General features: G+C 35.7%; 1 protein-coding gene across 3 annotated transcripts; it reads left to right on the top strand.

Moving 5' to 3' along the window:
* Window positions 1–1,689: 1,689 nt before the first annotated feature.
* On the top strand, window positions 1,690–19,644 carry LOC101738152 (phosphatidylinositol 3-kinase 1). Of its 3 annotated transcripts, none has more exons than XM_004933386.5 (9): window positions 1,690–1,966; window positions 5,481–5,621; window positions 6,614–6,765; window positions 8,561–8,773; window positions 11,010–11,147; window positions 12,494–13,367; window positions 14,493–14,534; window positions 15,919–15,999; window positions 17,160–19,644. In XM_004933386.5, the coding sequence occupies exons 2-8, from the start codon at window positions 5,483–5,485 to the stop codon at window positions 15,987–15,989; spliced, it is 1,629 nt and encodes a 542-aa protein (XP_004933443.1). In that variant the 5' UTR covers window positions 1,690–1,966; window positions 5,481–5,482; the 3' UTR covers window positions 15,990–15,999; window positions 17,160–19,644. The 3 variants fall into 3 exon arrangements, with proteins under 3 accessions (XP_004933443.1, XP_012552006.1, XP_004933444.1); XM_012696552.4 differs by lacking the exon at window positions 1,690–1,966 and adding an exon at window positions 3,963–4,471; XM_004933387.5 differs by lacking the exon at window positions 1,690–1,966 and adding an exon at window positions 3,963–4,302.
* Window positions 19,645–20,076: the final 432 nt, after the last annotated feature.

The raw sequence follows: 20,076 nt of genomic DNA on the forward strand, positions 1-20,076 counted from the left end.
TTTAGTTGGTAATTTTACCCACTAAAAATAAAATCGAAGAAAAGGAAATGAAATTAAATGTGTTTAACTGAATCGTCTTCCTCTTCTTCGTCGTCCCTTATTACTCGGTAGGCAGCAGCTTGGCTCTGCCCTTGGCATTACTGAAGTCCATGGGCGACGGTAACCACTCACCATCAGATGGCCCGTATGCTCGTCTGCCTCAGAGAGCAATAAATTTTTTTATGATATTTTAATATTACAATAATTTAATAGATCTTCATAGAAATACTTACATACCTACGTGTAGTTTTAGGTATATATCGGTGCGCTGCGAGGTGAGCCGCTTGTTGGATTCTACCCCCAACTGTTTTCCTTATAATGTCCGACAATCTTGTTGGTGCTCTGCCTTTGGATCGTTTCCACTACACTTGACCAAGAATGACAAGCTTTTCCTGAGTATGCCATAAAGACCGCATGACATGTCCGAAAAAGCTGAGTGTTCGATCTTGGTAAATGGTGGAGAGCCCCCTTGTGATGTGGAATTTTTGGAGAATTTATTTATTGGTCCTTATGGCTTTCTATGATATGGGTAGCATCCTTCTCCAGTATCACATTTCGTAGTCATCGACCTTATTGCCTTATTGTGAGATGCTATGAGCGCCAGGTTTCAGCACCGTACAAAAAAATTGAGAACGCTAATGTACGCACCAACCTAATCTTGGTCTCACGGCGAATACTTCGGGTTTTCCATATTCTTTCTTTGTTAGTCATAATTATTAATATTAAGAATAATTATGACTAACCTAGCAATGATAATAATAATTCAATATAAATAGTTTTAAATTTAATTAAATCACTTTCCCTTCACTTTTGTAGTAATTTTTAGCATCAATACAACACAAGTAAACTGCCGGCAGATGTCACAGTTTTCTTATGCCGGCCACTCAAACATTCGTACAATGTACGAATATTTGCTCGCATCTGAAGGGCTGTTAAACATTCATTCGCAAACTTAGCGGCTGTGCAAATGGGTTCGGTACTCAATTTGCGAACCCGTTTGCGCTTCCTCCTACACTTGTTTACGAATGTCTCACGAATTTCTCCTCCTTTTTAATTCGAAAATAAAACATTGAAGAGAAAAAGAGTTTTGAATTCTTTCCCAGACATCATTAACAACCATGCTGTTTTTATGGGATTTCTTTTGATGAAGATACGCTACACAGTAGACGTCAAGGTCTATGAAAATAGCGAAACGTCCGTTGCTTTCGCAATCCTGGGCGCAACTGGTCACACGAATGTGTGGGAGACTACGTGTAGGATCGGGGTTCGCGCGCTTTGATGTTCGTTAAAAACCGACACAGCTTCGAAAACCACGAATGTAGCGAAAACTTTGCATAATCATTTGCAAATGTCGTCCTACACTTGTGGGTTTGCGTATTCGTGCGAATGTGAGTGACCGGTATCATACTAACCTAGTAACAGACCACTTTTATAAACGTAAATAAATCAACACTGATTTGACAAACCTAGAAAATTTTCATACTTAGATTTAAATTTAGTTTAAATCAATTCATCTAAATTGCACGTCCTTAATTCTTTGCAACAAAATACATTTTCGAACACCGTGCACAAAATAAAAAGACTTCGCAGTAGGTAGGTATAGGTTTATTTTCTATTGCCTATTCAGGACGACAAGAAAATGTCACTGGTGGTGTCACTGTAAAATTTTGGTAGGTATGTAGGTATGTACTAGTATGTACCTACCACCTTGTTTAAATTGATACCTACATAATTTAATATCAATCTTGCATGGAGTAAAGTAAAGCCAATTCTGTCAAGCCTAAGAAAATAAACAATTCTATCAAAGTTAGGAAAATAAAGTTGAAAGTTTAATGAACACACTTTGCTCATAATTATTAAGTACTAATTTTGCACGAAATCAAATACCGGCGAATTAAAAATTGCATTTTAGAGCACACAACTGAAGGTAAGTAGTTTTACTTGATTAATATTTTATTAACTAAAACCAGTAAAAAAACTGAATGTAGCAGTGATAATTTTCATCTGTACTGGGGCTTAAAAACAAAACCATAATGCCTTCTATTAAGCGGAATCAGTGCGACTCAGAAACAATTTCATACACATTCATGCAATCTGTAAAAATGTTTTCATTTATTGCTTAATGTAATCTAATATAATATTTACAATCTTCGAGTAAAAACTGATTAAGTTGGATGATGGAAGAAATAATAGTAACAGAAAAGACAGAGATGTGAACCTGATCTGTGTATAAATTCTGTTAATATGTAATATCTTGTACTCCAGCTTGTTGCTCTTGTACTCCAAAAACAACAGATTTAGTAACTTTCAGAGATGACAAAATTTATTTTAGGATGTCCTGGTATTATTTTGATATTGTTATGAAAATCCAGAATAATGGATAAAATGTAGTATTTTTATCTTTTTGGTATTTGAAAATATAAATTTTAGCGTAATTGTTCAGAATAATAAAATGCAATTCATAGAACCAAAAGCGAATGAAATAAAAGAAACATCAAAAAATATATATAGAAAAGTGGCTTCCTATGACATGTTGAAATAGACACACTACTAGTGATCTAATATAATCAAATCATCAAATCAAGCTGGTGGCGGGTTGTAAAACTCATACCAACTACTATCATAAGAGGACAATGTCAATGTCCATACCGTGTTGAATAAACTATCTCGTCCAATCACCAAAGTCAAGCAGCAACCTGGGAACACCATGTGTAGTTGGTTTTTCAACGTAAACCCCCCATCGCCCAAATCATATCTTATTGAATCCCCCGGAGCTTTTAGAATCTTCAAGCGCCTCTCACACCTCTTGTTGAACTTATCGACTACAACGAAGAGTTATAAGATTATGTTATAAGGTCCGTTACCTTCTCAATGGGTGGCAATTCTGATCTTAGGCAGATTCTGTACTGCACTACACTGCTCTTGATAGGGCCAGTATTAGCAAATCTCTCAGGCTTAGCTTCTGAGTTTACTACCAGCCAGAGCATAGCTGGAGTAGCCCCTTAGGCTACCAGTGAATGGGTAGTGAAAACAAAGAAGAGGATATGCTGCAACTGACCGCGCATAATGTGTTGCTCTGTGAGCTCAGAGAGCTTGTTACAAGGTCTAGAAAAAAGAAAAAGATTTATAGTACGTAGATAGCATCCCTTGCCACCACTTAGGAGAGGTAGTCGAATTTCAACTCACTTTAACACTCTGACTATGTTTGCTCTTAACCAATATGTTCTGAGCTACATAAAACTCTCAGATTTTGTATTTCTGTTTTGATTCGGAATGTATGGAGGTAAAATTCAATGGCATTAATTTAAATTTGTTTTTCGTACTCACATTTGCCAATTATGTTTGGACTTTAAATATATAGTAATTGGTAGACAGGCTTAGTGTATATAGTGACCACTCACACACTACACAAATACATTAAATGTATTGGAACATGATTTACCCAATTTAAATATGTATTAGGTATTTAAAGCTTTTTTTAATAAATATTAATATTATTTACAACTGTTGTTACTTTAGCCTTTTTATTATTCCAACATTTCAAAATTAATAAATTGCCAAAAAAATTACAAGTCTGGAGATTGTTATCCTACCTGTTTCATAAGTTTAGATAATTGAATTTGTTTGAAAATATGAAACATTCTCAAATACCAAAACATTTCTTATATTGCAACAGTATACATAAATAGATTATCCAATACATCTGTTACAGTTCTAATATTTATCAATAGACTGTAATATCCTGTTTTATATGATCATTAAGTGAGAAAAGTTAATGATTATACCAAATAACTACAGAATTGGGATCATGTATGCTTCTTATTACTCAATCAAAACACTCCATTATCTCAATAAATACTAATTAGATGGAGTACCTTATATCTTAATAATATATATAGGCAGATGATAAAACAAAACTATAATCATATTTAATGAGAGGTTGTTGATCGGTACACTTGTATATCAAAGAAGTAAAAAACAATATTAAATAGACTTCTTCTACCAACTTATTCTGTTGTATCAACTTATTCACGTGGTTTGGAGAGGTTTAATTGACAAAAAACAAAAATTTTGTATTTTTGAAGCAAATGAAATCAGGGTACAAAACTAGTTGTTCAATAATTAGATGTTCAATATTTGTCACTCTGGCCTCACATATCAGTACGTGATTGCACTGACCTACGACCCGTTCTCCGTGTATATTATCTCTGTGTTAATAAAGAAGTCAACATGTATAATATGATAAATCTGCAGTTGTCGACGGTGCGTTCTACGTTAAGTTTAAAAGAAAAATACGTTCTATAGTTTTATTTCTGTGAATGAAAATCTGTTATAATAATATATATTTAAACAATCTGTGATTTGTGACGTTATACATTCCTATTATCCGTTTTTGTATTCAAATTCAATTCCAAATTTTTTAATGTGCCAGGTATGTTTTATAAACTGTACAAATTATAGGAATCGGTTATTAAATGTTAATTTTATGCTAAATTTTAAACGCGACTTCACTCTTTTTATTCCCTGGAAAAATTCCTGTTTTTTTGTTCTGGATGAAAGTCCCATGTGTCATTTTCTATCTATTAACCTATCCCTGACAACTTGTCTACAAAATCGATTGAGTAGTTTTCCAAGAAAGCGGACACAAATAAACTCATTTTTGCATTTGCTAACATTAAGTATGGAGTTACATAATTAATTCAATTCTCAGTCTTAAAAAACCCGTCCTAGAGATTTGACAAAGCACTGAAATCAAACTCAATCAATGGGATAGATTTTTTTTAGATTATATAGAATGGTAATTAATTGAATAGTAACATTGATAAGTGTGGACACAAATAGTCACCTATTGCTTAAAGGTATTTATCGAAAGTTATCGAACATTGGCCGGCTTTTAGTTCAATAGTCGTACACGTCTGAAGCCGGTTATTTGTTCTTGTTTGATATCTTTATTATACTTAATAATAAAGACGTCTATTAATAAGAGTACTTTTGGAGAATTGAGCAATGATCATCAGGTGGACATTGCTGACGATGGCGAGCATATATTTTGAGAGACTAAATAAGGAAAAGTATTATTCATCACGTTTAATTATTATTATATCTTAGGGGTAAAGCTTACCCATTGAAGCTCTGTCATCACCAGCATAATTATCGATAATATTAATAATGAATAGGTAAGCAGTAGTAATGATTGTGTGTATCGATTTGTCACAATACTATTAGGTGGGATGTTTTCTTCAAAACAATTTTATATCTCAAATTATATCCTGTAATGTTTTTTTCTTTGTTTTGCATTGTGATGTATAAAATTTAGGGGAAATACTTAGAATATTAAATAAAAAAGATTCTTCACGGACTGCTGCGGAAATTAAGTAGGTATTCAACAAGAAAATGCTATTTTGTACGTTTCGATGTAATATCGCCATAATTTCTTCTAGACATGGACCTGATAAAGGAAATGCTTCAGACTTTGGCAGAGCACGCGGTCAGCTACCGCGCTGGCCAGACTACGTTACGGTATTTCGATAGAGCATTGTGGGTGGTCGAGAAATGTGCGAGATGGGCCGTGCCTCCACCTTGTGAGTTATTGTTCGCCAAATTGTGTCACTTACAAGCGGTTTTATTGTCACATTACGAACACGGATATCGCGTTCGCAGTCGGCAATTCTTTCATGGTCACATCACTAATTTTTAACCAGCTTCAGATATGAGATCGGAGTTTTTTGCATTGCACTCAGCGTTATCTGGCTTTTTCTTATTGGTCTCTCTTAATCCATCTTACCATTAGTAAGATGGATTAAAGCTCTATTTTTTTTAATGATAAAAAAATGGATTGAACTACTATTATATTAAGATTATTAAGTGTAATGATAAAATATAATGATACATTTTTTCAATGGATTCTGTTAATAATATAATAACGAGTGTTATAAATGTTAGTGAATACCTAACTACAACAGACATTCGTTAGAAATTATATTAGAGTAACCAAATAGTTTATCATTATGCATTGTAAGAATTTGTAATATGTCGAGCAAATTATCAAAGATAATGCAAACGCTATAGTTACATGGCTAAAGAACAGTAATAATAGACGAAAGATATTTCGCTAAATATTGCGCCATCAAACTTCCTAATTTCATGCAATGCGTGTAAAATGTAATTATGAGTACCTACTCAATGGTAGGCAACGGCTTGGCTCTGCCCCTGGCATTGCTGACGTCCATGAGCGACGGTAACCGCTTACCATCAGGTGGGCCGTATGCTCGTCTACCTGCAAAGGCAATAAAAAAAAATGTAAATCAATTCAAAAAATTAAGACCAATTCAACTTATGCAAGTTCTCCATGACCTTTATGAACGACGATTGTGCTCAAACTTGATTGTCCACTAGGATGAGCTAATAAATAAAATCTCCTGAAAATAGAACATTCAAGTATCAAAGATTGCTGAGAACTTGACCGAATCATCGTGGTACTAGTTTTTTATTTAGTAATCTGTGGTATTTAAATGTAGTACATATTTAAAAATATTATTTGGGATTTTCGTAAATAATATCTGTTATGTTTTAGTGGATCAAGACGAGCGCCCGCAACCAGAACTGATCCGCCCTCTGCCCTGGGTATTCTTTCTGATGATGCTAATTGCTCTGCGAATCACTCGAGAGACGATTTCACTCGCTAACTTGATTATGGGAAAACCTCCTTTGAGGTCTGCTGATGTGGTGAGTTTTGTTAGTATACTACACAGATTGGTATTATACACGTATTAATATTAGCCACTTCCCAGTGTCATGTCAAATGTCATTTACATATTTTAATATAGGTCGTAGTATTAGTAGTAGTAATAGTAGATGTCACTTCCGTAATTGAGATTGTTGAATTGCAAATCATTAAATTATTTTTATTTTATTTATTTCTTCTGTAAACGGTGAACAAAATGAGAAATCCCAAAAATATTTCATCCACATCTGCTTCACCGTCCTGATCATATCATCGGTCCAGCGTACTATAGGTCTTCCGGCACCTCTACGCCCTGATTTCGGCTACCATTCCATCACTGTACTACATCATCTATTATCTTGCTACGGAACCCTAAACACAAAATATTTGCACATTATAAATAAAATTACGATTATGAGAAAAAAAGGAATGAGCCGTTGCAGCGAAAACGGTTTTTTGAGTAAATCCTGTCAAAGGATTAACGGGTGAGATATCCTATGAACCGAATGCTTGATTGCTTCGTAGCTGAAACAGGTAAGGCATTGGTACCAACCAGTATGGAGTCATCCACGAGCGCTTTACTATTATTTAAAACAATAGGAAGAAACCGGACTGTTCTTATCTCAAAATAGCCTCGAGGATCTAACAATACGTGACTAAATGCAACTTCAAGTCGTATGACGTAATTCGGGTCATAATAACCGATGAGATAAACACAAAATGATGATGATGCACTCCACGCCGATGGCTTCTCTTGAAGGATGGCGATAGATGCGTGTCTTATGATCAAACCGTACAATAAAAACTAAAACACAACGATTAACCACATTTTTTTTAATTTTTTTTATTAGATGGGTGGACGAGCTCACAGCCCACCTGGTGTTAAGTGGTTACTGGAGCCCATAGACGTCTATAACGTAAACGCGCCACCCACCTTGAGATAAGTTCTAAGGTTTCAGTATAGGTAGGCAGCGGCTTGGCTCTGCCCCTGGCATTGCTGAAGTCCATGGGCGACGGTAACCACTCACCATCAGGTGGGCCGTATGCTCGTCTGCCTACAAGGGCAAAAAAAAAGTTACAACGGCTGCCCCACCCTTCAAACCGAAACACATTACTGCTTCACGGCAGAAATAGGTGGGGTGGTGGTACCTACCCGCACGGACTCACAAGGGGTCCTACCACCAGCATCATGCGTTGTGATTGATAGTAAAGAGGTGCTGAATTTCTTAGCATTATATTTCGAAAATCAATCGTTAACATTACACGTTATTAGTGATTTTTTTTAAATAGTAATAGTAGTTGGATAAAAATAAAACTATTAGTATATGTTAATTCGCTATTTTGTGTCGTATGTGGCTAATCGTTAAACATATAAATAAATTATTATAAATATGTTGTATATTCATAACTTAGCTCTAATATACCATGGCTAACATATGTATGTATATTTAATATAAATGCCACTACTACAAAAGAACCTGTGTGCTTAGTGCGAGTGTTTTAACGCTCTCGATAGCGTAAAAGTTAACTCAAATTGGTATGAAGTTGGAACAGCGCCCCTAGCGGCAAACGTAAGGCAATTTTAAACAAAATATTGGAATCAAACAACAAAATGCATTGTTATTTATTTTCTGAGACGGTGTCAATCTCTCACTGGTTTTTATACACGATTTAGAAAAGCAACTCGTTTAGAAGCGTCATTTAGAATGGACATCTCAGGAAACAAAAGCGCCTGTGAAAAAGAAAAATGTTTCGTTATAGGCACCTCTAAAGCTAAAACGCTCTGTATTCTCGCAGGTCATGTACATACAAAGCAAACGTAGATATTTACGGACCCTCAAGTACCAGGGGAACCGCATGATGCGAGCCCGCACCAGCACCGCCAGCCAGCCCCGCGACACCTGGTACAGCGGGATCAGATCGATGTTTGAATTCACCATGTGCTTCCGCAGACATTCGCTCAGCTACAACAATAACCCCGGTAACGCTAGCAGCAACGATGAAGTACTGGTGAGTTTAACTTTGCTTAACAGTTCCGTGTTTTGTTTGGTTCGAGGAGACAGTGTACCATTTCGATAAAGCGGCACGACACGAGAACCCTCTCATCGTGGCCGCCGGTAACTACATTCCCGATCCTGCGGACAGAATGGAAAGCAGTCGACGTCGCCCCAAACACGTCATTTCGGAACCTCCCGATCCACTAACGGTCCTTTTAGGTACCTCAAGCATCGGGCATCGTTCTCGTCGAACCCGTCGTTAACCCTCAGACACAGTCCACTGAGTTTCTCGCCGGATCTTCTCAGTGGTTCGCGTTTCCGATCCGGTGGTAGATTCTGTGAAGTACTACTCTTGCCAGTGTTAGCAACAGTCCGGCTTGAGCCCCGAGAGCTCACCTACACCTAAGGGCAACGCTGATATAGCCTCTCAAGGCTATCAGCATAAGCAGGAAGAAAACAAAAGTTGTTATACAAAAAACTTTAGTTTTCGATTGAGATGAGCTAAAAATTTGACAACAGCTAGGCCTAGAGGTCGTTCACCCACCAATGGAATTCATTCCAGTAATCTTTACATGAGTGTCTGTTGTATAGTAAACTAGGTGTTCGCCAATTACAGTACAATGGTCTCCCATTGAGTCGAAGCGTTTAGGATTGCGGCCGTGTACAATGTCTTTCTCCGGTAGCTTAGCGATATATCTACATCTGTACTAAACAATAAAATTGAATTAAAAACAACAAAAACAAAAAAAAAGCAAAATAAATAAACAAAATAAAAAATTTTTTGAACATAAATAATCAATAATCGGAATCAACATGTAGAATAGGCTATATAATATTTTTTTTTATTTTTTTTTTCCTACATGGGTGGACGAGCTCACAGCCCATCTGGTCTTAAGTGGTTTTTGAAGCCCATAGACATCTATCACGTAAATGCGACACCCACCTTGAGACATAAGTTCTAAGATCTCAGTATAATTACAACGGCTGCCCTACCCTTCAGACCGAAACACTAGTAGAAATAGGCAGGGTGGTGGTACCTACCCGTGCGGACTCACAAGAGGTCCTACCACCAGTAAAAAATTAATGATCCGGGTAACATCCGGTACATCTATGATAACAAATACGACTGTGCATTTGTTTGTTTATTTACACATAGCCAAAATAAGTTTAAAGCAACGAAAACAAAAGAAAGCGATGATGAAATATTATTAAAAAAATCTTTAAAATATGACAAGAGCGCGATAACCACAAAGTGACGGTGATTAAAATAAACATAATTATGTAATTTGTAAATGAACGTTGAACTTTTTATCTGTTTGCCATAATCTAGTGGCCGGTACGCTTTTGAATTAGAATAAAGAAGAACAATCAACAATTTTTTGTAATCACGATATCGATATGAATTTTTATCGATTTATAAATAAATTGTAGAATATTTTTGTCCCCTATGCGTTCCTTTAACGTTCATCGAATTCAGATGAAACAATTGTGGTCATTCCGGGGAAGTTTTCTATTATAGTTATCATTAAGGTACGATAGGTGGAGTACGAGCGGTGTCATAAATGTTATTCATGAAACTTAATAGTGAGTACTAAGCGGTAGGCTTTGCTCTATCCCTGGCATTGCTGACGTCCATGAGCAACGGTAACCACTTACCATCAGGTGGGCCGTATGCTCGTCTGCCTGCTCGGGCAATAATATAAAATAAAAAGTCAGAATGGAGCATTACCAAACTTCTAAGTGTAACTAATAAAATAAAACTTAACCAACCTTTTATTTTAATTCAAAATTGAAAATCAGTTTAATGTTAATAACACTACCAACTAATGTTAGCCTAAGCTCGTGCCAATATAGTTAAAAATCAAATTCTAATTTGGCCAATGTGGAAATATGATTTTATTATAACTTCCGTTCGCTTCCGTTGTCGAAATGCGACCATAATCTTTGACATCTCAAAATTTATTTCATGTTTAATTTTTTACACTTGCTCTTTTGTTTAATTGATAAACTATGGATAGTAATTATGGAATTATGGAAATAATAATTATGTATAATATTATTATGTAAAATATTATTATGTAAAAAAATCTCTTTCCAAAAAAAGTGCTCATTAATAAAACCAACGTCTGTCATAAACCTAACTAAACAAAAAAAAAGAGGTAATCCGTTGTCAAAGATCAAGAGAAAAAGGTACCGGCCTTTGCTTCTTTATGTTATAGATTTATTTATTTTCATCCAAATTACTTCAGGTAGTAAAGCGCAGTAAGCATGCTCGTGAGGACTCTAATCCGGCGGCTGCCACTAGTGTTGAGAGCACGATGGAACGTCTCATCGAAAAGATGATGGTCGACCTCAACGCTGAGTCAGATGAAGATTCTGGTTACACGGTATGTCGTTATTATATTATTATTACTATTGTGTCTTGTTAAACCGAAATAGGAACCTGATAGGATAAGGAGAAGGATCGTGGCCTAAAGGATAAGACGTCCGGTGCATTCGTGTATAGCGATGCACCGGTGTTCGAATCCCGCTGGCAAGTACCAATTTTCCCACTGAAATACGTACTTAACAAATGTTCACGATTGACTTCCATGGTAAAGGAATAAAATTGTGTAATAAAAATCAAACCCGCAAAATGATAATTTTCGTAATTACTGGTGGTGATACGTCTTGTGAGTCCGCACGGGTAGGTACCACCACCCTGCATATTTCTGCCATGAAGCAGTATTGCGTTTCGGTTTGAAGGGTGGAGCAGCCGTTGTACTGTAAAAACTGAGACTTAGAACTCATGCCTCAAGGTGGGTGGCGGCATTTACGTTGCAGATGTCTGTGGGCTCCAATAACCGTTTAACACCAGGTGGACCGTGAGCTCGTTCACCCATTTAAGGAATAAAAAGAAAAACCCTCTCTCTATAAGTGGTTTGCGAGATCTTCATCAAGCCAGTGTGATATAATGACCGATGATACATAATGACGTAATACAAATAAAATTTTATATTTAATAGATACATAAAATACGCTCGTAAAGACGTGAAGGTGAAATGGATAACGTCGTACGATTACGTTTAATCGACATAAAAAACGTCATTCACTGAACTTTGGTTTGACTCCAGTACTAGAATAACCTTTATATATAATAACTAGCTGTACCCGTCCGCTTCGCTGGGCACTTAAAATTAACATTATTATTTCTCACCCCCACAAAAATTCTCATCATTAACGTCCCCGCTACTGGTGTAGGGAGTCCAACACTCATATAAATATTATTAAAAGCCTATCCATTAAGTACACATCGAGAGGGCTGGTGGTCGTGGCGCCGACGATCGCTGGCCCGGCGTCCCGAGGGGGAGGGTGATGGGAGAGATGTGCTCCGCACTAAACGCTTCACTTCAAGGGGGGAGCCCTTCAAGGGGGGAGCCCTTTGCCTTTTCATGAGTTTTGTCTCATGCGAGGCTCGGACGTGGGTTGTTGAGCGACAGGAGGTTTTAGTCGGTTCGACTCCGATATACCATGTTCGCCATCCCCAGAGAAGGGTGGGAGTACGGCGATTTCCTCCTGACCAAAAAAAAACCCATTAAGTACATGTATTTTCTACACGAATACCAAGTTTCAAGTCAATCGGATGCACGGTTCAGTAGTTATAACGGTGCATCCGTAAAAACCACTATAGATTTATATATTCGTATAGATTTAGACGGTTTGAATTGAAATTAACGCACGTTTTCGATTGCAGTTGACCAACGCGACCAGTCCGAGTGCAGAATCGGATCGCGACACGATTTGCTGCAACGAAACCACGCAGAACAAATCAGACGGAGACGGACAGAACAGTGAAGAAATCAAGTTCACGCCGAGCGAAAACAAAAGCTCAACTCCGGAAAAAGCGAATGAAGCTCAAGACGTTAAAGCTGCAGACGATAAGAAACAAATGAGTGCCGAAAAAACTAACAACACCTCGCAAGCGAACACAAAAAGCACTCAACAAACAGTCGTAAAAGATAAAAACAATGAAAAGACAAATGTTACAGCAGAATCTAAATTGAATTCAAAAAATAATTCGGACGTGCCTAAAACAGTTACGCCGAAAGGCAAAGAGCAAACAAAACCAGACGACGACAAACGTCAAGCTGAAAAAAAGCCAGAAAAAGATCTGAAAGAAAATGAAAAATTTAATACCGAAAGCGATAAACCAGAAAACTCTGTTAATGATAGTCCTCGGTCTATGGATAATGAATTTAAACAAGAGCCAACAAAAACGGTTGCAAAAGAAAAGGAACCAACCAAAATACCAACGAAGAACCAAACGAAAATAGACGATCAAACAAATTCATCGACGAAAAACAACGAACAAACAACGATGCCAACAAAGTCTATTTCGACACAGGAACAAACGAAAACGTCGAAGAAAGGCAAAGGTATATATAAAAATACATCCACGGACTCGTTTGGAATACAGGAAGAGGACAAAGTTAAATCGCCTGAAGAAGAAGCGTTAAGCGCGTTTGTGTACCCGGAGACTTCGACGTCGATCCAAGAGTCATTGAACTTTTTACAGTACGAGAAAGGCCAGAACAGAACCTACAGAATCACCAAAACTGAGAAAATAGGTATGACATTGATTGAGTTATGCGATTGCAAACATATTTATATGATGATTGTACATTTTTGTGCGTTCCTTTTCAATACGAATTTCGTGAGAACTGAATAGAAAAAAAAAGTATCTTAATACCAAAATTATTCATTACAAATTATTCAACATAATGGTCACATTACATAATGTAGTCAATCACGCGGACTTAATGAAGACAATAGTGATCCATCAAATATGATGTTACTAAATTCAAAAGCGAATGTGTCATATTTGTTTTTTTTTAATGCCCTTGTAGGCAAACGAACATACGGCCCACCTGATGGTGAGTGATTACCGTCGCCCATGGACTTCAGCAATGCCAGGGAGAGAGTCAATCCGCTGCCTATGGTTAAGTACTCTCCACAAGCCTCGTTTGAAGAACGACATGCCATAGCGCTCGGGAAACATCATTGTATTGAGTAGTAGACAAATAGTAGTATATTTATAATGTATTATATTATTTTATGGACCCTGAAAGAAAATTTAGCCCAGTAAAACTCTAAGTACAAAATGAGTTGCTCCGTTTAGAGAAACAACATTTAAGCTATTGCGCCAGATTTTATTTTTCATAATTATGTTTCAATATTTCTAATATTTCTTCTTCTAACATTTCAATATTCAAAATAGCATTTATGTCACCTGTATAACATATTATAATCTCGATGCCTACAATGAACACTACTCTAACTCAAAATTTTGAAATTTTCGTTTTTCACGCAAATCGCTTCACTATTTTAAAAGTATTACAAATTCATTATTAATGGGGTTCGAAGCAAGAGTAAGTCAGCTAGTTACACAAGAAAAAACCATAAAATCTTTATTATTGCAGATATATTTGTCAACTTGTTTCGTTTAAACGCTCCTCCTGTAAACCTACGAATTTGGAGTTAGAGTAGTGTTCATTGGAGGCATCGATCTCTTTTAAGATTTATGTCATAAATCATACATATAGAGGTTACATATTAATTTACTTTTCGATTTTGGGAACGCGTCCCGGATTGCATTCTATATATACTGTAAAAAAACGAGCAGTAAAACGTGCTCTTTTAATATTATCTTAAAGTTGTTTATTGCTTGTCGTTAATGTATATTTGTTTTTCAGTGAACGGTCGAACAGCTAAGAGTGCTGCCAGCAAAAAGAAAGGTAGAAAATTCAAAAAATAAATACACTTTTTTTATTAAGCTATTGCATAGCTTTTATCGCGGGCTTTGAGCGCGACGACCGAATCAAGAAATTTCGTAACGAAAATAAAACCTAACACCCTCACTCCGGCTACAATGTAGCTCGCGTTCAACACATTCACACGTTGCGCTAGTGTAGTGTTTGTGAATAAGCGTGCGGCGTGACGTCGCACAGCATGCGCATCATGAAAAGTCTGCCCATCTTTCTCTCGCGCGGTCTAGCTTATGAGTGTGAAGGGGACAGTTAATGTTTTGCTTTTGTTAATGTTTATAAATATAGCGTGGTCTTATTTTATTCTTGTTTTAATATTAAATTATTATTGTCTAATTATAATTGCATAAGTTGATCAAAAATGCTATGCAATAGCTTTACCGCGGCAGTCCCCGAGTGCCACACGAGTTTTTTATTTGATTTGGATTCGAACTTCAGTTATTGGCAACGAAAAGATTGTCGTGATATCAAACTGTTAGTTGCTCGTTTGGCGTTCATTAAATTTCAATTAATGCTGAAACAATTACCGATAAATTCGATTAAATATTATTTCTGTTTTTTTTTTAATGAAACAAACAATTATCGATAAGAACTTAATGTTTGATAAAATTAAGACGTTTCACGGTTAGTTTAAAAAACAGAACATTTGTAGCATTTCGAGAGACATACTGTTCTTAACTATTTTTATTTTTTGTTATAAATGATGGGCAAAGCCAAACAATTGAAACTATTGATAACAAACATTAAAAGTAGAACGTCGATAATTTTCAATTCTGAGGTTTTATTAAGGACTATAATGCTGTAATTTATCCAATGGTGAAAGTATAACATGTTATATAGTTACTGTTGTAACACTAATAGCGTTCGATAAATATCATTGAATACTCAATACAAATAACACATTTTCTCTTTTGATTTCTTACTGACAAAAATCAACTATGTCCTTGTTTTTTATTTTTATAAATGACATCAAAGCTCATCAGTAGCTAAATAAAAAAACCTGTCAAGAAACAGAGAAGATAATGGTAATTTAAAACAAATTACGTGTTTTGTCTTTGCCTATCTCTATACATATGTAGATACTTTAGAATACTATGTAAATCCAGTGTGCTTAGTGCGAGTTTTTTACCGTTCTCGATAGCGTAAAAGTTAGCCCAATTTTTTATGCAGTTGGAACAGCGCCCCTAGCGGCTAACGTAGGCAAACGATCCCATTCCATACAAATATGAGCTAACTTTTACGCTATCGAGAACGTTAAAAAACTCGCACTAAGCACACTGAGATCTGATTCTATTGATCCAGATGATAATGTAATGTTTGAATTGTTTAAATCGTTTTTTTATTTACGATACAGGTGGGCAGAATGAGAGGAGAGATTCAGACGTGCACGCATCAAGAGTAACCCCAGAAAGCACTTCTTTGTAAAATGAATACGGTAATAAAAATAGTTATTAATATGTATACATTATTATCGTACACAGATGAGTATGGGTCAACCTATTATTTTTAGTCGCATGCGCTCTGGTCTGGTTTGGACTTCAAGCCTTTTAACATTGAACAACCCACTGAGTTTCTCGCCGGATCTTCTCAGTGGGTCGCGTTTCCGATCCGGTGGTAGATTCTGCGAAGCACTGCTCAGCTATGGTTAGTGTTAGCAATTATACTGAAACCTTAGAACTCATATCTTAAGGTGGGTGGCGCATTTGCGTTGTAGATGTCTATGGGCTCCAGTAACCACTGAACACCAGGCTATGAGCTCGTCGACCCGTTTAAGCAATTAATACAAAAATAAAATTGTAAATTCTGTCAGGCTGAGTCCGTGAGCTCAGCTATCCGTCTGGGCGTAGCTGGAATAACCCCTTAGGGTTCGAGCACATTATATCGGGGCGAAGCGGACCGCAGCGCAGCGAAAAATGCTTACCTAGCACATTAGTGACAGGTCGGGTCGCAGTGCATTGACGGATTTTGAGTACAGTGTACTTACTGCCTGCGCAACTGCTGTGTATTTGCGTGCAACTGTACGTTATGGATTGCCCTGAAGAAGAATTTTCTTTTTTGTTGTTCATCGTAATGAGGATCTTGCAAATGATAAAGTTCTTTGTATCCTTGAACTAAATTAATCAAAAGCTCTTCATTCATTTTTGTGAACATCACAGGAACACGCAAATACCAAAAAAAAATTCAAATATCGTAAAATAAAAAGTGCGCGCGTGCAATCCGCTTGCTATAGCACACAGTTGACGGGGGTCGGGGCGGGGTGGGTTGGGGTGGTGCGGGTCGGGGCTGGACGGACTGCATCGCACGGACGACAATCCGCGTTGCAACAATGCAAGCCCCTACGGCCCGACACAGTGTGCGATAACCCTTACAAATTGTATTCAAGCGATTTGAGCGGATTTTTGCGCTCCGCCCCGACACGCTGCGGCCCGGCATAATGTGCTCGAACCTTTAGGCTACCAGCTACTATATAGGTAGGTTAAAAACATCGAATCCGATAAATGGGAAAATCATCTAGCGACTGCTGGTGGTACAGTTAACATAAATCTGTTACGATATAAGATTGTTGATACTAAAAAAAATTAACATTATTTTCAGGCGTTCCCGATACAACAATAAAAATTAAGTTCATAATAATAAGATATGTTTGAAAACGTTTGAATGTCATTATAGGAATTGAATTGTATTAATGCTTCGGTCACAAATGTTTTTATATTGCGGTGCCCAAGAACCCATAACTCGAAATAACATAACGACGTTCACTGTTTACGTAATAAATACTCTTCCTTAAAAGCGTTTATTTACAAGAACATTCGAAATGTTACAGGTAACCCTGTTATATAACACGTTATTTTACAACACGGTTCCACTCTAACACGAAAATAAAAAAAACCCCAAAACCCACTCACAGCACGGTAGCTCTATAACACGATAACGCGATTTTTGTTTAAAATTATTTATAAAATTACATTACACACTATGAACAAATAATCGAAATTTATATAAAAATAAATTGCTGTTCGTTAGTCTCGCTAAAACTCGAGAACGGCTCAACCGATTTGGCTAATTTTGGTCTTGAATTATTTGTGGAAGTCCAGAGATGGTTTAAAAGGTAGATAAATATGAAAATGCTCGGAATTAAATAAAAATAACATTTTTGTTTTTCTTTGATATTGTGTCCCCCGTCGGTCTTTTATTTATCGATTGAGGCACTACGAAGTCTGCCGGGTCAGCTTGTATTAAATAAATGTGTATAATTAGTAAAAAAAATATATACGGATTCAGAAAAATCACTCTCCTTTTTGTATTGGCTTCTTGTTTCATATAACATGGCTACGCACAACACGGGATTTTGTAGGAACGTATTTAACGTGTTATAGAAGGGTTAACCTGTATATTTAGTGTTTAGGTAACGTATTTTTTGAAAATTTTCAATATTAATTGCATCTTAGGATTAAGAGTAATTTTTTTTTGGCAACAATTGTGGTATGAACTGGTTCTGATGAATTTAATAGGTAATTCTAATTTACCATTTCTTACACATTGCAATTTTTTATTTGAGCAAAACTCTAGATAAGGTTCGGTTTTGAATAACTTAAGGAATGTCAATTGAAATTTTGTAACATGAATGAAAGGTTCAAGTTCTTAAAAAAATACACAATTATGACGTAACGAAAGATTTCAAATCGTTACGCAACATAATCCCCAAGTGCCTTACTAAATAGAACAAGTAATATTATACAAAAGTAGATGTCATTATTTGGCCTACGAAATAATGTTCCTAATTTTTTTTATAGTATTTATTATAACATTTATAACCCACAATCGACTTACATAAGATATATTTATATATATAATTGTCCTGATTATGATATTTATTTACGTAATATAATATATTTCTTGTCATTTAAAGATTAAAAGAATCTCACAACTTTTGTATCTTCATGAACTATTTATTCTCGATGTAATGAGACATTTTTATTTGATAGAATTTTGTATGTAATTGTCATTAATGCTCTTATTTAAATTGATTTAATTTTCTTTTTTTCCTATATATTATTTATGTATATAAATCTTGAGGCTTTCTTATGTAGGGTTTTAATATTAAGATCATTTCTTTTCATTTAATTATTATAAGTTAATTTTAATTTAATTATATGACATTTAAATTTAATACCATTATTCTGTATTGTAATTCAACTTATAATTAATATAAAAAGGCGTTTCACGTTGTGATGTGCTGAATAAACATTGTTATAAGCCGCGCCAATCAAGAAACGAATCAAAAATGGCGTCCATGTACCTGCACTGACAGATGGTAGGGGTCAACAAATAAAAAGAAAGATAGAAAGAAAAAGTTGTTTATTGTAAAAAAAAATAAAAAAAAACACATGAGAATGTACTTTAGTTTAACAAATACAATACAAATTTAACAAAAACAACAAAATAACGAACAAATACAACAAATAACAACAGAATTTGAGAGAAAACAGAGCGCGTCGAGACAGTGTGAGAACAAAGTCAGAATATTGTTTTTGCATGCAGTACGCGCCGTGTGCGACTAAAGACAGCAATAGCTTAGAGTGAGAGCGCATGATCGCCGCCGCCATTTTAGATTCGTTTCTTTATTGGCGCGGCTTAAATTTGTTAAAGATTCGTGGTTAAACGTTAATTTAAATGCAGCTGAGCTTACGACGTTGTGCCTTAACTTTCAGTAACCACATTAACGCGTCCTCCGCTAATATTCATAAGATATTTTGTTTTTACAGACATTTGTAAAATTATATTCTATAGAAACAATGATTCGCGGTGCTTAAAGTTATTTCGTGTTTGTAAATGAATAGGCCTGTGGAATAATGTAAGTTATTTTTCTCTGATCAAATTTTGTATTTTATTAATCCACTGAAACTAAAAACGTTTTTGTATACCCCAAAGATTTGGCTGTGTAATTATTTAAAAGACTGACATAGCATGCGTTTCCTATACCTATGATTAATTTAAAAATACATCGACATATTTTTTTTAGTATCTATGTAATTTTGTAATGAGTGCTACGTTGAAAATAAATTTTTGTACGAGATAACGTGTTTTGTTATTGTTTTTTTTCTTTTTCTAATATAATTTGTTTCTGTGTAATGTTATTATGGGATTGCAAAGCTTCGAAATGTGGTATACACATGCAAGAACATCTTCAGGAAAATGCTACTTAATTTATTTATAGCTTCTGTTAGGTGTGTAATTGTAAGCCGTCAAGGCTGAAACCATTGCCCCCTTTTTAATTCAGTAAAAATTAATTTCTTACTGATTCGTATTATTTTACCATTGATTTTATAAAATCGCAATCTACTAGGATTTTACTTAGATTAAAATAATAATTGCAGTGTACTTGTCCAAGAGCATATGAAGCTGTACGATAAATTATAAAAAATCAAAAAGGCAAGAACAAAATGTCAATTGTTAATCAATGTCAAGGAGTTAAAAAAACTACTAAAAATGGCGGCAGTGAAGTAACGGA

This window comes from Bombyx mori, chromosome 19, assembly GCF_030269925.1.
Source record: "Bombyx mori chromosome 19, ASM3026992v2".
NCBI lineage: Eukaryota > Metazoa > Arthropoda > Insecta > Lepidoptera > Bombycidae > Bombyx > Bombyx mori.